This window comes from Protopterus annectens, chromosome 11.part0 (assembly GCF_019279795.1).
Source record: "Protopterus annectens isolate FY-2018-M chromosome 11.part0, PAN1.0, whole genome shotgun sequence".
NCBI classification, from domain to species: domain Eukaryota; kingdom Metazoa; phylum Chordata; order Ceratodontiformes; family Protopteridae; genus Protopterus; species Protopterus annectens.
The window spans coordinates 945,705,131-945,723,933 of record NC_056745.1 but is presented as its reverse complement, the minus strand read 5'-3'; the positions used below and the strand labels follow the sequence as shown (position 1 = coordinate 945,723,933).

General features: G+C 37.6%; 1 protein-coding gene across 1 annotated transcript in view; it reads left to right on the top strand.

Annotated features, from left to right (window-relative positions):
• The window catches only part of SEMA3C (semaphorin 3C), a 709,622-nt gene that overhangs the window by 421,453 nt on the left and 269,366 nt on the right, over nucleotides 1-18,803 (top strand). Inside the window, exons 8-9 of the mRNA XM_044088330.1 lie at nucleotides 12,830-12,972; nucleotides 16,389-16,503. Coding sequence (XP_043944265.1) covers nucleotides 12,830-12,972; nucleotides 16,389-16,503 — 258 coding nt within the window. The remainder of the gene's footprint in view (nucleotides 1-12,829; nucleotides 12,973-16,388; nucleotides 16,504-18,803) is intronic.

The window sequence follows — 18,803 nt, the reverse complement described above, 5'->3', positions numbered from 1 at the left end:
TTCTTAGCTTTTCATGAGAAATTATGGATTGTGTGAGACAAAATAAACACCTCTCCAACTGCTTAGCATAGTATCAACAAACTTACAGACTATGCAATATTCACTAGCTACTACATTTAACTTAAAATAATGATGTGTGAAACAAAGACTGAAAGACTCAGAAATAAATAGTCGTGTGCAGCTTTGCAGTTTAAAATCTCACAAGATTGATATGAAAGCTAGTGTAAGAAGCACATGCCAAAGTCTTGCTTCTGATTTATATTACTTAAACTTGGATGAAGAATGATCATACATTAGGAAACATAATTTCTGAAGCCTGGAATGAACAGAAAGCCCCAGTTTAACAAAGAATGATCTCTATTCTCTAGGGTATATGAATACTTGGTTGCTCTATATCTTGTCAAATGTTTCTTTGTGCAACAGGCACATTGACTGAATGCATGTTTAGTCTACTGTTTAATTTGTCAACAAAGATAAATGCTGGTACATTTTGGGTGGAAGTGTGTGTGCATGGTATGGTTAGAGCTGAAATTAGGTCAAGGGCCTCCTTGAAATTGATTACATGTATAGCTCTGCAATCGTGGGACTCCACACATACTACTGATCTCACAAGACCCAAATGTAGTGAAAGTTTTGAAGCATGAGGTGAATAAATCTAAGATGACTTCTCTGCTTAACCTAGTAGAAGCATGAGGCATCAAACAGGAATGGAAATTAAACCAGAAGTAGATAAAAATTGGGTAGCAACTGAATGTGTCAAAAAACAAAAGAAAGAATATAAGGTGAAGGACCAGATGAAAAGGCAAGAAATGTGAAAAATGCATAAATATAGTTGCAAGTATAGAAAACTTCTTGAAGAACCTCAAGTTGATCAGGAACGAATGCAGGAATGGTTAAGAAGAGGTGAATTCAAACCAAGAGATGAAAGGTTAATATACTGGCTGCCCAAGATAGTGGACTATGTACATGCTGGTTTACAAAGTCCATTGAACATGTGGGAGAAACAGACAAATGTTTTGTAAAACCAAATTGGAAACAGTCGCATACCTCGTTGCTGCTTGTGACATACTAATGGCAGAAGGACTGTATACCGAAAGGCATAATAATGTGGTGAGACTGTTGCACTGGGGGTTGTGTAGACATAATGGAACTGAAGTGGCTGAAAAACACTGGAAACATGAGCCGCAACCATCATAGAAAATGATGAAGTTTACATCATATGGGATCATACATTACCAACAGTTCAAAAGATAGATGCTAGAAAATTGGACGTAGTGGTCCAAGAAAAAAAGACAGAAATAGCATTGATCATTGAAATTGCCACACCCAGTGACTACAGTGTCTTGCATACAGAGAGACACAAAGTTATAAATGAGCAATGTGGAAGAAAGATACCCAGATAGTTCCAATAGTAATAGGAGCAACGGGTTTATAAAAGGGAGTCTAGAATCATATTTAGACATGTTACCAATACATGTAACTCCATACAAACTGCAGAAGGAGTCATTACTGGGCACATTGCAGGTGCTGCAAAGAGCACTTTTGGCTGACATCAAAGAGTGGAACAATACTAATTTCATGAACTTTAATTGTACTTTGACTTAGCAATGGGGTCCATTCCTGTCATGGTATTAGAAACCCAGACGATTTGGAGAAATTAAAAAGGGAGACACATGCTTTTAGAATGGGACAGCGTTTTTGCTTCCCCATGCCTTGTTATTGATAAGGATTCCAGCACTGGTTGCGCTACTGTGGTGCTGTGCATATGCGTGTTAAATTGTATTGGGCAAGTTAAGCCTCTCTGCATATACTATTGTCTACTTATCTTGGATGCGCCTTAGTTTGTTTAATGCATCATTTTCTTATTTACTCCTGCATTTTACGTATTAGTAATACAATGATTTTATATACTGCCTTTTACAGGATGTGCCTATGTTAATAGCGTCACACCAAGACAGCATTTTTGCCTCTCCGTACCTTAATATTTGATTAGTATTGCAACAATGGTTAATCCTATATGTTACTCTGCTACGGGTTCTTACTAAATATTATCTAATTAATCCTAACTGCTTACACTTGTTGACTACTTGGTCTTGGAAGTGCCTCAGTTTAACGTTCCTGTAGAGTTATTGCATATCTGTGAAGGTTCAGGCTTTCCCACTAGTTTTGGCGCCTTTCTTAGATTGTTATGTTACCCCGTTGTACTCTGCCTATAATTATAATGTTATTTGCTCCTGGTCTTTATCACCACGTGTTATAACTCTGTAGATACTGTCTGACATAGTACAGCGCATTTGAGCCTTGTTGTACAACTTAAAAGGGTCTACTATAGCGTCCAGCACTACAGACCTTGTTTTCTTTAAATTGCTCTACAACAGCGTATAGCGATATTTAATAGACTCCAATACAGAATACAGCGCTCTTAACTGTTTACTATAATTTACATGTGAATGTGTATTAACTGCTTTTTCATTTGTGAAAGTCATGTTTAATATAGAAGTGTTTAGTAAACCATTTTAATTCTTATTTTGTTGAAGTTTACAAGTACTTTCTTGTTCTCTCTTCCCTATCTCTCTCTCTCTCCCAGATATTCTTTACCTTTCTATCGGTACCCAGCTATACCTTACATAAGAATCTCTGCCCTCCTGGAAGACCTGAACTGTATCCAGTAAGCCCCAACCAAGACATTCGTCGGGGATATCATCTCATATCAAAGAAAAAGGCTGCCTAAGTATGTTGATACTATATGTTTGATCCTAAACTTCCCACCTGCGGGCCTAGCCTACCAACCTGCCCAGGACTGCCAGCAGCCAGCAGCACCAGTCCCCTATATCTTTCTGACCAGACCCTCATTCCTTACACTGCCATTACTACCACTGTTATTCCTATATACTGCTTTTTTCTTAATTTATTCCTTTCTCTATCCCCTTACTTGCCTCCATATATCTGATTCTAAATCTTTGCCTACTAGGTGGCTCCCTTCTACTTCTCGTTTTTCCTTCTTTGGCTCTTTGCTATACCTACTGGTTATACTGCCTTCTACCTGGAACTCTAATCTATTATATACACTTTTCTTTCCCCTGGCCCTTGCCAAACTACCTCCTATTTTAACTTGTCTTCTACAAATCTGCTTATAACATACCCCAATACTTCTTACTATTTATACTACCCGTTTTAACTTACCTGCTGTTATTCTACCTGACTGATTGTTTCCTCTCAGCACTTTTCTACTCCTTCAGCTGTTCCCGCTCCGCTCGCTCTTCGGGCTCACTCCGCTCCCCTCCCTACCCCCAAATCCCACCCACCCCTGGGACCTCTACATTTATTCCTACATGACCACACCCCCCACAACTACTACCAATCAAAACATGTTCATCTCTCCACCTACTCCATAATAGTCTCCTCCCTCACCCACCCATCGCCACTCTGAACATATACCTATTATATACAGTCTCTTACTCAACTCAACATGTCCAACACTCACCTTCCTCTCCTACTATTAACTCTTTTAACTACTCTTTCCTCTACCTACCTCATAACCTACTATGAGCAACCTTTAAATCCTACTTTTAGCATTCCACACAAACACACCCTAGCTACCCCCCCAACTACACCCACAACCCATCTCAGTCCTATATACAGTAACTCCTATCTTGAACCTAAATATCATCGTCTCTCACATATCAAATACCTTATTCATAGCCTCACAAAACACATGTACTGCTTCAAGCCCTCACAATTAACTCACCTTACACAAAGTTTGTCATTAATTGATGGGGACATCCACCCCAACCCTGGCCCTGACACCTTCGTACTATCCCCTACATCCCAACAAATGAAAACAATGTCTACACCACATACTAAACCTCCCAAATCTCTCTCAATAGCTCATCTTAACATCCGTAGCATATGCAATAAAATTCCTGCTCTTCATGCCCTACTAGAAGTCCAACAATTTGACATTCTCTGTCTTACTGAAACCTGGCTCAAACCCACAATAAAAGATAATGAAATTATCCCCCCTGGCTATAACATCCTAAGACAAGACCGTCTTAATAAAAAAGGGGGCGGAGTAGCTATACTCTTCAAAACTGGACTGGAAGTAAGTAAAACAATTCATACCCCTCCAAATGACACTAATGGTGAAATTATTACTTCCAAACTTTCCCTCAACCCACACAAAACTATAAATATTATCTGCACTTATCTTCCCCCAGGCAACAATCCCCCCATATTAGAAGACCTACTAAACTGGTTCTCACTTAATCTCCTTCAAGAAACAATACTTTTAGGTGACTTTAATATCGATTGGAACTTATGCAAACAAACTAATCCATCTACCCTTATTAACTTGCATGGATTCTATCAAACCATTAACTCCACAACTAGAACAAATAATCAAAATAATAAAGAAACCATACTCGACTGGATCTTGATAAATAGTCCCCAACATAAGTATTCAACAGGAACCCTCCCAGACGACCTTAGTGACCACTCTCTAACATACATTATTAGGCACAAAACACATCTAGCAACACCTCCCCTAATTCGCTTATCTCGTAGCAAAAAACATTTCGACCCCTATCAGTTTCCAAATGAACTTAGCCTAGTTAACTGGTCACCTCTAAAAACTCTCCCAATAGATGACGCTGTTAACCACTTTAATAATACGTTTCTTACTATTCTTGATCATCATGCCCCCATGCGTTCTATACGCATAAAATGTAAGACAGCTCAATGGCTTACAAGCAACACTAAACAACTAATCCTTAGTAGGAATAAAGCCTGGACTAAATGGCGAACCACTAAAAACTCTTTTGATCACCTTAGCTTCAAACAAAAAAGAAACATGACTAAGCTAGCTATCATAAAAGATAAAAAGAACTTTTACACCCAACTACAGCAATCCTCCCACCACCAACCACATAAATTTTGGAAATCTATTAACACACTACTATCCCCTGGCAAAGTTGAAACACCCAATCCACTAGGCTCCAGCCCTGACTCTCCCTTACAAACAGCAAAGGCATTCAATAACTTCTTTACTACAACAATACTTAAACTAGCCAACCAACAAAGCCCTAACACCTCTCTACTAACTAACCCAAGCTGCACTCCACCACTATTTCAGCTCAAACCCATACCCACCTCCTATATTCTATACTTACTTCAAAAACTTAAACCTTCTACCCCCTCAGCCGACAAATTGCCAGCTGAATATCTCCAGCTAGGTGCTAAAGCTATAGCCTACCCTATCTCTATACTAATTAACAGAACCATAAAAGAAAGTACTATACCTTCACTCTGGAAAATCTCTCACATCATCCCTCCCTTCAAAGGGGGTGATTCATTTGAGTATTCTAACTACTGCCCTATAGCTCTGCTATCTCCTATTGCAAAAATAATGGAGAAATGCATCCACAAACAGTTACTTAATCACCTCCTATCCAATAATCTCCTCGCTAACTGCCAACACGGCTTTCGTCCTTGCCATAGCACCACCACAGCCTTATTATCCTTTATTGACTCCATTAATAAAAACCGCAATAACAATTTTCTTTCATCAGCATTCTTTGTAGACCTGTCAAAAGCCTTTGACATGGTCAATCACCAACTCCTTTTACATCGTTTAAAATCTCTCTCTCTCGATAGTTTTGCCTTAAACTGGTTTACTTCCTATCTTCAAAATCGGAAACAAGCTGTTTTATGGAACAACAATCTTTCTGAACTTCTCCCCACCACTATAGGAGTCCCTCAGGGCTCCATCTTAGGTCCTCTTCTATTTTCCATCTTTATTAACGACCTGTATCTTGCCACCCCTCTAACTACTTGTATACAATACGCTGATGACACCACCATCATTTGCTCTGCCACAAACCAAGCTGACCTCCACTCCCTTACCCAAAAGACTTTTACCACTATAGAGCAATGGTTCTCCAATCACTGTCTCCTCCTAAACCCTAAGAAAACTAAACTTCTCCTCTTTTTACCCACACACCTGTCTCCCTCTATTAACTTCACACTTACTTCTAACAATGGCACCCTTATCTCTCCAGACCAAACAACCAAACTTTTGGGTATTACTATTGACAACCTACTTAAATTTGACTTTCATATCAACTCTATCATAAAAGCAACTAATAGAAAATTAGGTTCTCTCTACAGAATCAAATCTTTCTTAACTCCTGAAGCAAGAACTACCATAGCTAGAACCCATCTAATCTCTACCCTACTATATGCTTCCCCCATATATACTAATCTTTTCAAAATATAACCTCAATAAGCTTACAGCAATCTACAACAACATTGCCAGATTTGCCACTGCCTCTCCATATAAAACACATCATTGCCTGAACCTCCTTAACCTAGGGTGGCTGGAGTTACCCCACCTAATTCAATACTATCAGCTTACAATTGCCCATAAAGCCCTTCACCACCCTGAGAATACACCAATGCTCTCCACCCTTATAAAACCCTGCAACAATCTAAAAAACCTACGCTCTTCCAATAAAATACTGATTCAAACTTCTCTATCTAAGAACACTGCAGGTGACTCTATATTTTCCAACTCAGGTGGTAAAATTTGGAATCAACTTCCTCCAGACCTTACAGCCCAAACGTCCATCCCACTATTTAAAACTAAACTGAAACACTTTCTAACCAACCACTGGCTATGCTCTTGCAATAACCCTAGCTGATCCTTTTACCTCCTCCCTTCTCCTGCCTCCTTTTCACTTTCTCCCGACTCTATTTCTCCAAACTTTCCGTTTCTACTGGGTAATGGACTCTCTCAACTAAAAATTATACATTTCATAAATTTCTGTTGTTAAACTTTTAAACAATGTAATTAATTCTGTTACATATTATGCTTACCTGTACTTAAGTAACTGCTATGTCTCTCTATCACCTTTTTCTGAACATCCTGTAATTGTTGGTTTAAATCTCTTGTGTATTTTGGATATTCTTATTTTCTTATACCTGCCATCTAGTAGATAGCGGAGCTTTTCTCCTCGGGCCTCTACTGAAAATGGACATGTATCCAGTTGGACTAGCCCGGTTAACAAATGTAAAATAAATAAAATAAAATAAAATAAAAATAGAATAAGTTGAAGAATGATTGTATCATATTTGTGCTGCTCTAGTTAGATGGAAAGTTGTGTGGTGTGGGGGAACAGCTGCAACAGAATACTGCATTTGCCATGCTGGATTGTTCTGTTTTTTCTTTGCTGTATTTTTCTTTTTTGATGTATTGTTTTGGTTTTCAAGAAACCATTTAAAGAGAGATAGAAACAACACTTGTGTTGCAGTTTTCTTTCAGCTTGTCTCAGCAGACAGCTTTGTTTGTCATTTGCAGTGTATTTGCTTAGATCAACAATAAGCAAATCAACTTTTAGCAGAGCACAATGACAAGTATTAATGCCGATGGGATAGAGTTTTGTTCATTTTGCTCTAGATTTCATAATATCTGACATTAGCAATAGCAGACAAAGGCTAGAAGAGTGATATAGTATTTAGTGGTGCTTCCTAATCACCCCTGTTTCTTCTGATTGGACCCTAATTAGGCTGTCTCCTGTGTGGAGTTTTTATGACTTCATTGGACCCAAGCAGGATGTTCCAGTTTGCTTTCATATCCCAAATATCTTACATATCTATATATAATTTTGACAGATGCCAAATATCTTAGATGAATTGGCAGCTGTCGAAATTATATATAGATATATGTTGAAGTGACACCCTGATCCATTCTGCAAAAATGGGAAAAGGGCCTGTGGATGGATGGAGAGATGGAGGGATATGTGGATATGGACTGTAGTGGACTGGTATGTCATTCAGAATTGGTTTTCCTGCCTTGTACCCATTATCTGCCAAGGAGAAAAATCTTGTTTCAGAACAACAGAGTAGATACCATAGGTGCATATGTTATACTGGGAAATATTTATGTCGCTCTTTCAAGAAGGCTACAGTGGATGTATTTACCCTAAAGCAAAACAGTACAGGGTTATCATTTCATATTTAGGTAATTATGGATTGATAAGATAAATGGGGCTGTGACTGAAATGGAAATGAAAATAAAAATGCTTCTTCATGACGTATCATAGAGTAATGTAGCAATGCACAACTCATCATACACAAGCCATTGAATCCAGAGGGTCACTGACACTGCATGTCATTATCTCTTTGTAGCATTAGTACCTGAATAGATGTGACACTCTGACAATGTAGGCTGATTATTAATTACTTTAAATGAAGCATGTCATTGCAGCCCTTGTTAGCAGTTGACTCTGTGCTGTAGTTGGGTGAGGTTATGCATTATAATGTAGAAACTCAGAGGTTCAGGTCTCTGGAGAGTCATTTCCCACTCATTTTACATGTGTTCCTTGCTATGGACACATTTGACAAGACCATCAGCATCCCACTAAATACTGTATTTTATACTTTACACTATATCTCAGTGCTCACTGTTGCACTCTTTGCACTTATCTTGTTCACCCTGTTGCACTATATCCACTTTATTGTACTTTTTCACTGGTTTAGCTTGTTGTGTAGTTCCCTTTGAATGTTAGTGAAATGTTAGATGGGCTGCATGTAAACAATATTTGTCTGTGGGATCATTGCATGCTTGACCTAGCTGCAAACACATGTTCAAACAAGATATCCAATTCTATGCAATGTGAATGACATCCTTTGTTGACGGCTTGTCATAATTATGCTGTGCATGGATTCTATGTGAGTTGAGCTTGAGTTTCATAAATTCGTGGATTTACAGAGATACAGGAGGTCCATAATAATCTGATATCTAATGTCACAGTAAGTGAGACAAAGGTCTTGCTCAAAAGTCTGTAAAGCACTGAATAATGGGATACAGCTTCTAGCCCCTATTCCTAGCTGAGGAGCTTTGGGCCTGTAATTGTTTTTTGGTTAAGAACCTTTGGGGGTATTTCTAATTATTCGATGTTTGGCACAATACACCCCAAACAGGGCACTGTATTCGATAATTGATAGGATCAGTGCTGAGTATAAGGATGCGATAACCTCAGACCTTGAATATATTTTCTTGGCAATTATCTGTGGTAAATAAAAGGGTTTCTTGAAAACCATTTTAACTTGATAGTCAAAACAGAGGGAATTATCAACCCATGTTCCTAGGTCCCTGATTACAATTTTGTTTTGTATTTGTGTGTTGCCTAAACTGTATGATGAGGGGAGGGTTTGTCAAATACTATACTTTTTAGCATTAATTTAAACCAATTTTTATTCTTCTAGGGAGAGGTCATTCTGGTGGGTTTCAGTGGCAGATTGTGACTTTAGAATAACTCCCAGTTCACAGTCATCAACAAACTTGGTTAGTTAGTGGTCTTGGAACTCTGAATAGAGATATGAGAAGGAAAGTCCAAGAAGGCAAGTTCCTAGCACCTAACCCTGGGAGGAACCACCATTCACTTTAATATTTTCTGATAAGGCACTTGCAACTTGCAATGTGTGAGTTCTGTCTTTCAGTCAGTTTGCTGTCCATCTTACCAAATACAAGTTGATTTTTTAAAGCATTTAGTTTTGGAATGATGTCAGCATACCGAAGAGTGTTAAAGGCCTTTTCCAGGTCAAGATACTTCATGCGTACCACATGGCTATCATCTATAGCCTCTGTCACCTTTTTGAAGAATTGTACTAAATTTAGTAGTCAGGACCTAGCATCCACAAAACCAAACTGCTAGGAGTCAAGTCTATAAAAAAAATAGGGTCTATATTAGAACATTGAAGTTTCAAAAGTTCGACTTTTCTAATATTGACCCCTATTCAGCGAAAGCTGAAAATATCAAATCAACAGAAAACCAAATTTTTTCCTAGGGAAAGAATTTGGTTGTCCATTTCTGTTGCTTTGGTATTTTCAGTGCTGTGGTGGAAAGTTACGGGTTGGGTTCAGGTAAGTGTGCGATTGAGTGAGGGTTAGGTTAGTTAGGGTTAGGGTATGGGTTAGGTGAGTTAGGGTTAGGGCACGAGTTAGGTATTTGTGCGATTGTGTCGAGGTGAGGGTTAGAGTGGGTTAGGTGATTTAGGGTTAAGGCGCGGGTCAGGCAAGTGCACGATTGTGTGGACGTGAGGGCTAGGGTGGGGTAGGTGAGTTTGGGTTTGTGTGGGTGAGGTGAGTGTGCGATAGTGACGGACCTTAGGGTTATTGTTTGGGTTAAGGTAAGTGGATAGTTAGTGGTGTGTGTATAGTTTAGTGTAGGGTTAGGTGTAAGATTTTAGGTGCATGTGTATGGATTGCTGTTTGTTTGGTGTGCTTCTGTTGTGTGTATGTGTGTTGGAACAGCAACTTTTTTCCCTATGAAAAAATTCGCTGTTCTGTGTGTTCGATGTTTTCAGCTTTCGCTGAATAGGGGTCGATATTAGAACATTCAAAATTTTGAAACTTCATTGCTCTAATATAGACCCAAAAAATATTGGTATTATAGTCCATGACTTTGCTGATGAAGATTGTAAGACTGATAGGACTGTAATTACCTGCGTCAGTTATAAGGCTACCATTATGGACAGACATCAACACTGCAGTGCAACCCTGATAAGGGACAAAACCAATAACTAAACATTGGTTAAACAGTTTAATGAGAAGGTTTATAAGAGCAAGTTTAACACTACTAATTAAATAACCTGGTATAATATCAGGTCCGATGGAGAAGTATCTTTGGCCTAGGGTAGTAGTTTCATTAAATGATCTTTAGAGATAATTGATGGGGTAAAGGATTTAGTTGTTTTTTTGTTTTGGATAGATATGTCAGGGGTGAAGTTGACTCTAAATTTGTTTCCAGTGATAATGGCAATGTCTGTTGGGTCATGAAATTAAATGTTATTATGATTACATTTGTAGTAATGTAGGGTACTGTTTCTTATTTTCTAATGTAAGTAAAGATAGATTTATAGTTATCTTTGGCTTAAAAGACCAGTTAAAGTACATGGGCTCCTTTAGTAGACCTGATAGTGACTTCCAGGTCTTTTGTAATGCTTTTGATATGTTCTTTGAGAAGAGGGGTATTGGGTCTGCTAAATTATTCAAGGAATTTCATTCATTTGCTGTAGTATTTATTCTTGGTTGTAGACCACCAGTGTGGTTTCGTTTTGAATTTCCATTGATACTTGGTTCTAGTAAGGACTGCTAGCTCTACGCATTTTCCTAAATGGGTGTAGAACTCCTTAATGACTCTTTCTGCTGCACAAATGTCAGAGATGGGGTAGTCATGCCTGAATCATGGAGTAGATTGAGGTCAGCATGTTTGTATTCCTTCAATTCAGGCAGGGTTTACTGCTAGTTGAAAGGAGAAGATCACAAGATTGTGGTCAAATTTGGTGGGGAAGACTATGCCAGTAGTTCAAGGGGACACCATGTTTGTAGGAATCAGGCCAGGAATGCTGTATTCTTTAATATATATGTTTACCAAATGCTCAAGGATTTTTTTAATAAAGTTTAAGACTTTTTGGACATATCTTTCATTGAAGGTATAGGTGTCCCAATTTATTGAAGTGTAGTTAAAGTTACCCAAAAATGAAGTTTTTGCAAATAGCGAGATAATTTAGAAGAATGAGGTATTCTATAAGAGCCTACAAAATGATAATTAATCCTATCTAGAGATATCTGTAACTCAATGAGTTCAGTCTGTGAATCCCTTGGGAAATGACTGAGAGTAATGTATTCCTTGAAAAGCATGGAGACTACACCACAGTTGACGCTGAGTCTGATGACATAAAAAATACAAAATTCAGGTATAGAGGGAGAACTCTGTTTGCATTTAAAGCAAGTCTCAGTAACTACACAGACATGGATGTTTTAAAAATGAGAAAGTGCCTCAAGATCAGATAATTTCTTGTCTAGACATTTGCCATTGAGGAGACCCACTCTAATGAGATTTCAGTGTAGATATATAATATTTTTCATTGGAATGTCCATCAATTGGACTTTGCCTAAAAAGGTTTCCAAAAATATGCATTGATACAAAACACAGTTGAACGATAGAAAATTTTTAGAATGAGGGTGCCAATGCACTGTTTTAAAATGAGTATTTAATCCACAGAAAAAAAGGAGCTGGGTACAGCAACCTATTCAGTTTGCACACATTTTACCTAATGTTGTGACATAACTGAGTAAAATAACAGTGGACTGAAAACATCTATATAAATTCTTGAAGTGATTGTTAGAAAGGACCGTTTAGTGATAAGATATTATATAATACCTGTGAATTTTTGGGCCAGTAGAATTGCTATCAATATTGTTTGCTTGTAGCTGAAATCAGACACAAAAGTTGCTCAACACCAACGCAGCTACTACTATTTTTGAGTAGTAGGTATTCAGGGAGTAATGTTGAAAATCTGTGTTTTTCCACATGTAGGTGAGTATACTTCTAAATGCAAAGAAACTGATTTTATTATTAATTTTATATTCATTTTGCATCTTTACAAGTTCATACTGTTATTATAAATATACTATTTTCTGTCAAACATCTAATTTTCAACAGATTTTTAGACCCTTCTGTCAACTTTAATTTTAACTGTACTGGTAATACCCTAAAACTGAACATACTGATTTCTCATTCTCAGAAAAGTGTTTAACATCTATTTAGATGATTGCTCTAAACAATAATACGTCAGTATGCATCCAGAAATTGTTAACATCTGTAGTATTTATTTATACCTTTCTGCAGTGTAGAACTAAACTACATTTGCAATGTGTATGATGGCAATGCTTTTCGAATACTGACTATTCGTGTATGAGCTATAATAAAACAAAATATATATATATATATATATATATATATAAAAAATTTTTTCCCTATTTTAGAACCTACCTTTGTGAAAGCACAGCTAATCTCAGATGGCTATGATCCAAATGATGCCAAAGTATATTTCTTCTTCAAAGAGAAAGTGTCAGACTACAGTGGAAATACAAAGCATATTCATTCTATGATTGCTCGGATTTGCCCAGTAAGAATATTTCATTTATTTTTCTAGATAGCATTGAAAAAGAGACATGCTGTATTGCATTTGAAATTAATCTTTCGTAGCAGGACAAAATAATGGATTTTATGAAGCAAATGCAATGATGAATCAGTTAACATTTGTATTAGCATCTTTGCAGCTAAGGATTTGTTTTAAAATGCACATGTGAGGTAGGCACACTGAGTACAGAAACAGCAGAATGCAGAATTCAGTCATAAGTAAAATCTGAGCAATGTTGAAAATTACTGCTGTCAGCAGTAAAAATGCTCAATAACCTAGCAGTATTGTTTCATTTTAAATATGGTCCTGCGGTGGCTGATGCAACAAAGGAACTCTGAATATTAAATCAGTGAATGTAATAAGGGCAATACAATAAATACTGCTAAGTGAGAAGCAGGCAAGAAGTAACACATCGATCCTCTGTGAAGGGGAAGAACAGTGTTAGGAAATGGTGAGGCAATGACACAGTGGTTCATAGGTACTGCAAAAAGGGATATAAAAAATTAGTAATATTTGTAGCAAGCATTAGTTATAAGTGACATCAAACAACCGTTGCTATTAAAATCAATAAGCAAGGACACTGGAAATGCTGAGAAAATTAACATAGAAAGAATAAACAATCAGGCCTGTAATAAAGAAATAGTGAAATGCTGAGAAGCATAAAGAGTTTTTCGAAGTACATCTTAGTTTACTTTCCATAAGAATACTTTACAGTGATAAAAGTGCAGTGCCATACCCGAGGTTTAAATGATACGATGTGAATGTCAGCTAATGTACAACAGGAAACTCTACAGACTGACTGCTAAATATCTGCATTGCTTTTTGCTAAGCATTAAAGCTAATAGATAATATTTAATAAGTAAGCTGCTTGTCATGATGATTCTCCAACTCAGAAAAATTGACTAAGCACAGTAGTAATTCAGCATGGAGAATTTGCCTTGATGCATTTCTGCCACTATGGATCCATTTCATCGTGGACAGGAAGCAAGATGTTCAAGATAACTTTTCCTCAGTGTCTGTTTGGTTGCACACTAAAAGACAATATTTGCCAGTGCATTCACAAATGCATCTTCTACCATTTCTTAAACAACTTGTACATAATGGTGGTATGTTGATGGAAATATTACATTTTCAGGATAAATGGTACAATGTACTTTTAAGTAAATAGGACTGGGTCTGGTCATCTAATAACTAACTGCCTTAGAGTGTTTTCACTGAGATACCTGTAGGAGTCTTCAACCTGTATTCCAATGCAGATTAATGTTTTCCAATAAGAATGTGTTTTGACAGTGAACGTGAGGCCAAACTGAACAATGACTTTGTTGGGTGACTGAGGTAAGTTGGGGGCAGGTAATGGAGAGGACCATCACTAAGAATAGTTTGCTGCCAGATGTACAATCACACACTCTCTAGGTCAGATCCTGACAAGTTGTTTTTAGACAGCAGTTAATGATGTTATACAGTTAGCTTTGTTAACAAGCAGAAGTACTACTACAATCAGTGCTACTTCCTACTCACTGGCTGTCTTTTGTCTAAGTCTAGCTGAATTTTCTATTGTGTCTATAATCAGAAAGAAAGAGATTGGTAATCACTATTCTTTCTAGGTATTTTTTCCATGATCCAGACAACCATCAAACATCCTATTACTAACAAAGTGCATGTTTATTCCGCTGCTCCATGTATTCCATCCAGAGAAGAGGTGAAAGCTTTGTGCTCTGCAGGCCATCCAAAAATTTAGACATTTAAGTAACCTAACCCCACCAACTTGGTGGAGAGCATGCAGATCATGTAATTGTTGTGGCCCAGAAAGCCCTTTCCATGTGAATGCACTTTTCCAAACACCCTCTGTGAAGGCTTGATAAACCTCAGCAAACCCTGTCGGACAATCATTTGTATCAATGCCCACCTCTAAGGGATAGTGGTAGTGTGTGAAGTCATGAAATCCATTATTATTCCCTGTGGATAAATACTATTTTTAACAGATGAAGGGTATGACAGGTTTTATGACTGGATGGAGGTCATATACTTAAAAAAAATAATTATTCTTTCTGAACTGGAAAGGACCTATATATATATATCTATATATATATATATATATATATATATATATATATATATATATATATATATATATATATATATATATATATATATATATATATATATATATGGGTCTACTTTGACCCATCAAAATTACACTTTAACGAAAGGCAGTTAGATGAGTCTGTTTTTTGTGAAATTGCATTTATCCGAAAACGCACTTTCCTGAAAAAGCAGTTCAGCAAACAGTCTTTGCCGGTTCTGGGATCCTGTGGTGGTGCAGGTACAGTGTTTCTTATCTGGTGTATGGCAGGGGAGCTAGATGTTGTAGAGCATGGTAAAGTGAAGATAAGGGAATATTCCCTTTTCCCCACTGTCGTGCAATGTCATAGTTAATATATATAAGTAGCAGGGGTGTGAGGGCTGCATCCCCCATATATATATATATATATATATATATATATATATATATATATATATATATATATTTTATTTTTTAATTTATTTAACATTTGTTGACCGGGAATGTCCGACTAGGTTCCACAGATCCTGTTTTCAGCAGAGGCCCGGGGAGAAATGCTATATATATATATATATATATATATATATATATATATATATATATATATATATATATAGACATATAAGTAAGAAAAGGAGATTATAAGTGACAGTCGGAGGAGAGGTATCATAGTGTGGAGGGGGACGAGGGGATGCAGAGATGAAGAGATTAAGTTCAGCCAGGAATGGAACAATAGCATAACCAGGGTTTGTACAGATATTCTCTTAGACAAAATTTAAAGGAAGGCAGGTTAGAGAGTGTTCTAATAATTAGAGGAAGGGAGTTCACACGTTAGCTACTAAGTGTGAGTATAGGCATTGGCCATATGATTTGGAAGGCTTAGAGACAGATAGGTGTTTATTTTCTGATCTAAGAGGTCTGTTTGGGTTGTATAAGTTTAGTAAATGATCAAGTGCTGGACATGCTATCCATGCATGCACTACAAGGAATTAGTTACGAATACTGTTTAAGCTGGTGTGGTATAGATGAAGGCCAAGGTCGGACTTCTGAAGCCGTGGTTTTGATAAAGGAGCTGCTGGAGATATGCAGTTCTTCTGCTGAACTGAGTTAAAATTTCTTGAGCTATCACTGTATCCTTAACTCAAATGTTTACCTTTTCCTAGTTGTGTTAGATGTTTACTTCTAATGCAGTTTTCATAATGTTTTTATCTTGAATATTTTGCATGTCAGGATTAAAAATACTCATTAATTTGAGCATGGACAGTCTGTATGCATGAGCCCCATGCTGTTCTACTGTAAATACAGACATGCTTTACTAAAGTTCCTTTTTGCTCTGCAGAATGATATTGGTGGACAAAGGAGTCTTGTGAACAAATGGACGACCTTCCTAAAAGCCCGACTAGTGTGCTCAGTGCTGGCTGATGATGGCACTGAAACCTACTTTGATGAGCTAGGTAATGAACTATAATTTAATTCATTAATTTGCTCACTCATTCATTCATTTATTTATTTATTCTCCAGTAGCCCACATAATCCATTTCAGGGTCACTGGGGAGACACAGCTTGTCCTGACTGCCATTGAGTGTAAGGAAGTGAATTAATCCTGAACTAAGTGCAACCCTGTCAAAAGATGGACACACACACACACACACACACACACACACACACACACACACACACACACACACACACTGTCTCACTCATGGCACACATACCTACTGGCTAGCTGCAGGATCAGCAAATCACTTATTTAACACTTTGTGGATATGGGACAAAACTGCAGCATCTCCAAAAAACTGCAAAAGAAAATTAAGAGTTGACTGGAAGGGGGGTGATTGTAGACATGGAAATTTGAACCTGTGATGAGCATGCTAGGAAATTCAAAGCTCTAAGGTGGAAATTAAATAGTACTTGACTAGGTCTTTGATCATGATGGTTCAACCAACTGGTGTGGGATTATGCCAGAGGGGATGCCTATTTGGATATTGTCCTGTCAGGCTGGCTTTTAAAATTTTCAGGTGGAGGCACAAATGGATGGCAGCTAACATGCTATTGTATGCGCTTGATTATGTGGGAGGAGTTGGATTCATTTTAATGGGGTGATGGTGTGAGATTTGTAAAGAATGGGTTTTGATGAGCTGAATGGATGAAAATAGGGGTAAAAGGAGAGGAGATTGTATGTTGACTGTACTTGTAGAGTAAACTGGTTGGGTTTTAGTCTCCTTTAATAGGGTTTATTGTCGACTGTAACAGATCAGAATAAAAAGAGACATGTATCTTCAAACATTTTCTTGTATACATCATCAATGGATTTTTAATTTATAAATATATACCAGATCAGTGGAAATTTCAAATATAACTCCAATCTACAAAAAAGGAATGAAAGATTCTTTTGAAAATTGCAGACTGATAAGTTTAACATCAATTTTGGGAAAATGTTTTGAGAGATGCTTAACTGAATTATTGCATAAAAGTCATAAACATCTCTGCACTATTGATATAGGACAATGTGGCTTCATTAAGGGTAGATCCACTCTAATTTAATTAGTTTGTATGATCAAATAATCAAAGTGTTAAAGCGGGGACAGAGTTATTACTCTAAGCTTCAATCTGAACATACTAACAACCCTACAAAATCTCCTCCCTACTTCACCTCAGTAGCAAAGACAACCCATGCCCAAACTCTAACTGCTCTGACCATGAAACAGCCTCTCTATTTAACACCTTCTTTGTGGAATGTATAGCCAAACTTACTGCCAGCTTCCCCCAGCTCCCCTCCAATATCTTCTCCCCTCCCCATACCTTCCCTTCTGATCTTAAAACACATACCCCTTCCTTCAGCCTCAAACCTGTGCCCACACACATAATAAAAAAACTCCTCCTCTGACTGAAACCATGGTCCAGCACACCAGATAACTTACCTGCATCTTTCCTCAAACTATCTGCTAACAGCATAGCTTTCCCTATCTCCATCATAATAAATAGGTCCATCCAAGAATCTTATGTTCCCTCACTTTGGAGACAAGCATTCATTATCCAACTCCATAAAGGTGGTATAAATGCTGACACTACTAATTTCTATCCTATTGCCATACTTTTCCCACTCTGAAAAGTCCTGGAAAAATGTATTCACTCACAAATGATGCCTTATCTAACACAAAACAACCTCCTAACCCCCACACAACATGGATTCTGTCCTGGCCACAGTACCATCACTGCACTTCTTTATTTCCTCGAGTCCATTAACCATGCTCATGTCTCTGGCAAAAGCAAAATCATATCAATCCTATTCCTAAAGCTTTACAAAGCCTTCGATACAGTCTCCTACCCCATACTCCTATCATAACTCTCCTCCCTCAGTCTCTACTCTTCCACCATAGCTTGGCTCTACAGTTACCTCACCAAAAGACAACAAGCTGTTAAATGGAAACAATCCACCTCTTCCTTTTTATACACCCCTACCGGGGTACCCCAAGGATCTGTCCTTGGCCCCTTACTTTTCAATATATTCATCAGCAACTTTCACCACTCCGTCTCCAATTCTACAGTTATCTAGTATGCATATGATTCAACAAACATCTGCTCAGCTGACACCCATTCCAACCTTCTGCAGATAACCCAATCAGCTTTCTCAAATACTGGAACGTGGATGCAAAACAACCACCTAACCCTTAATGCCATTAAAACCAAATTAATGAATTTTTCCCCATCTAAACTCTCCCCATTGATAAAAACTCCTTCAAGATTATAAGCT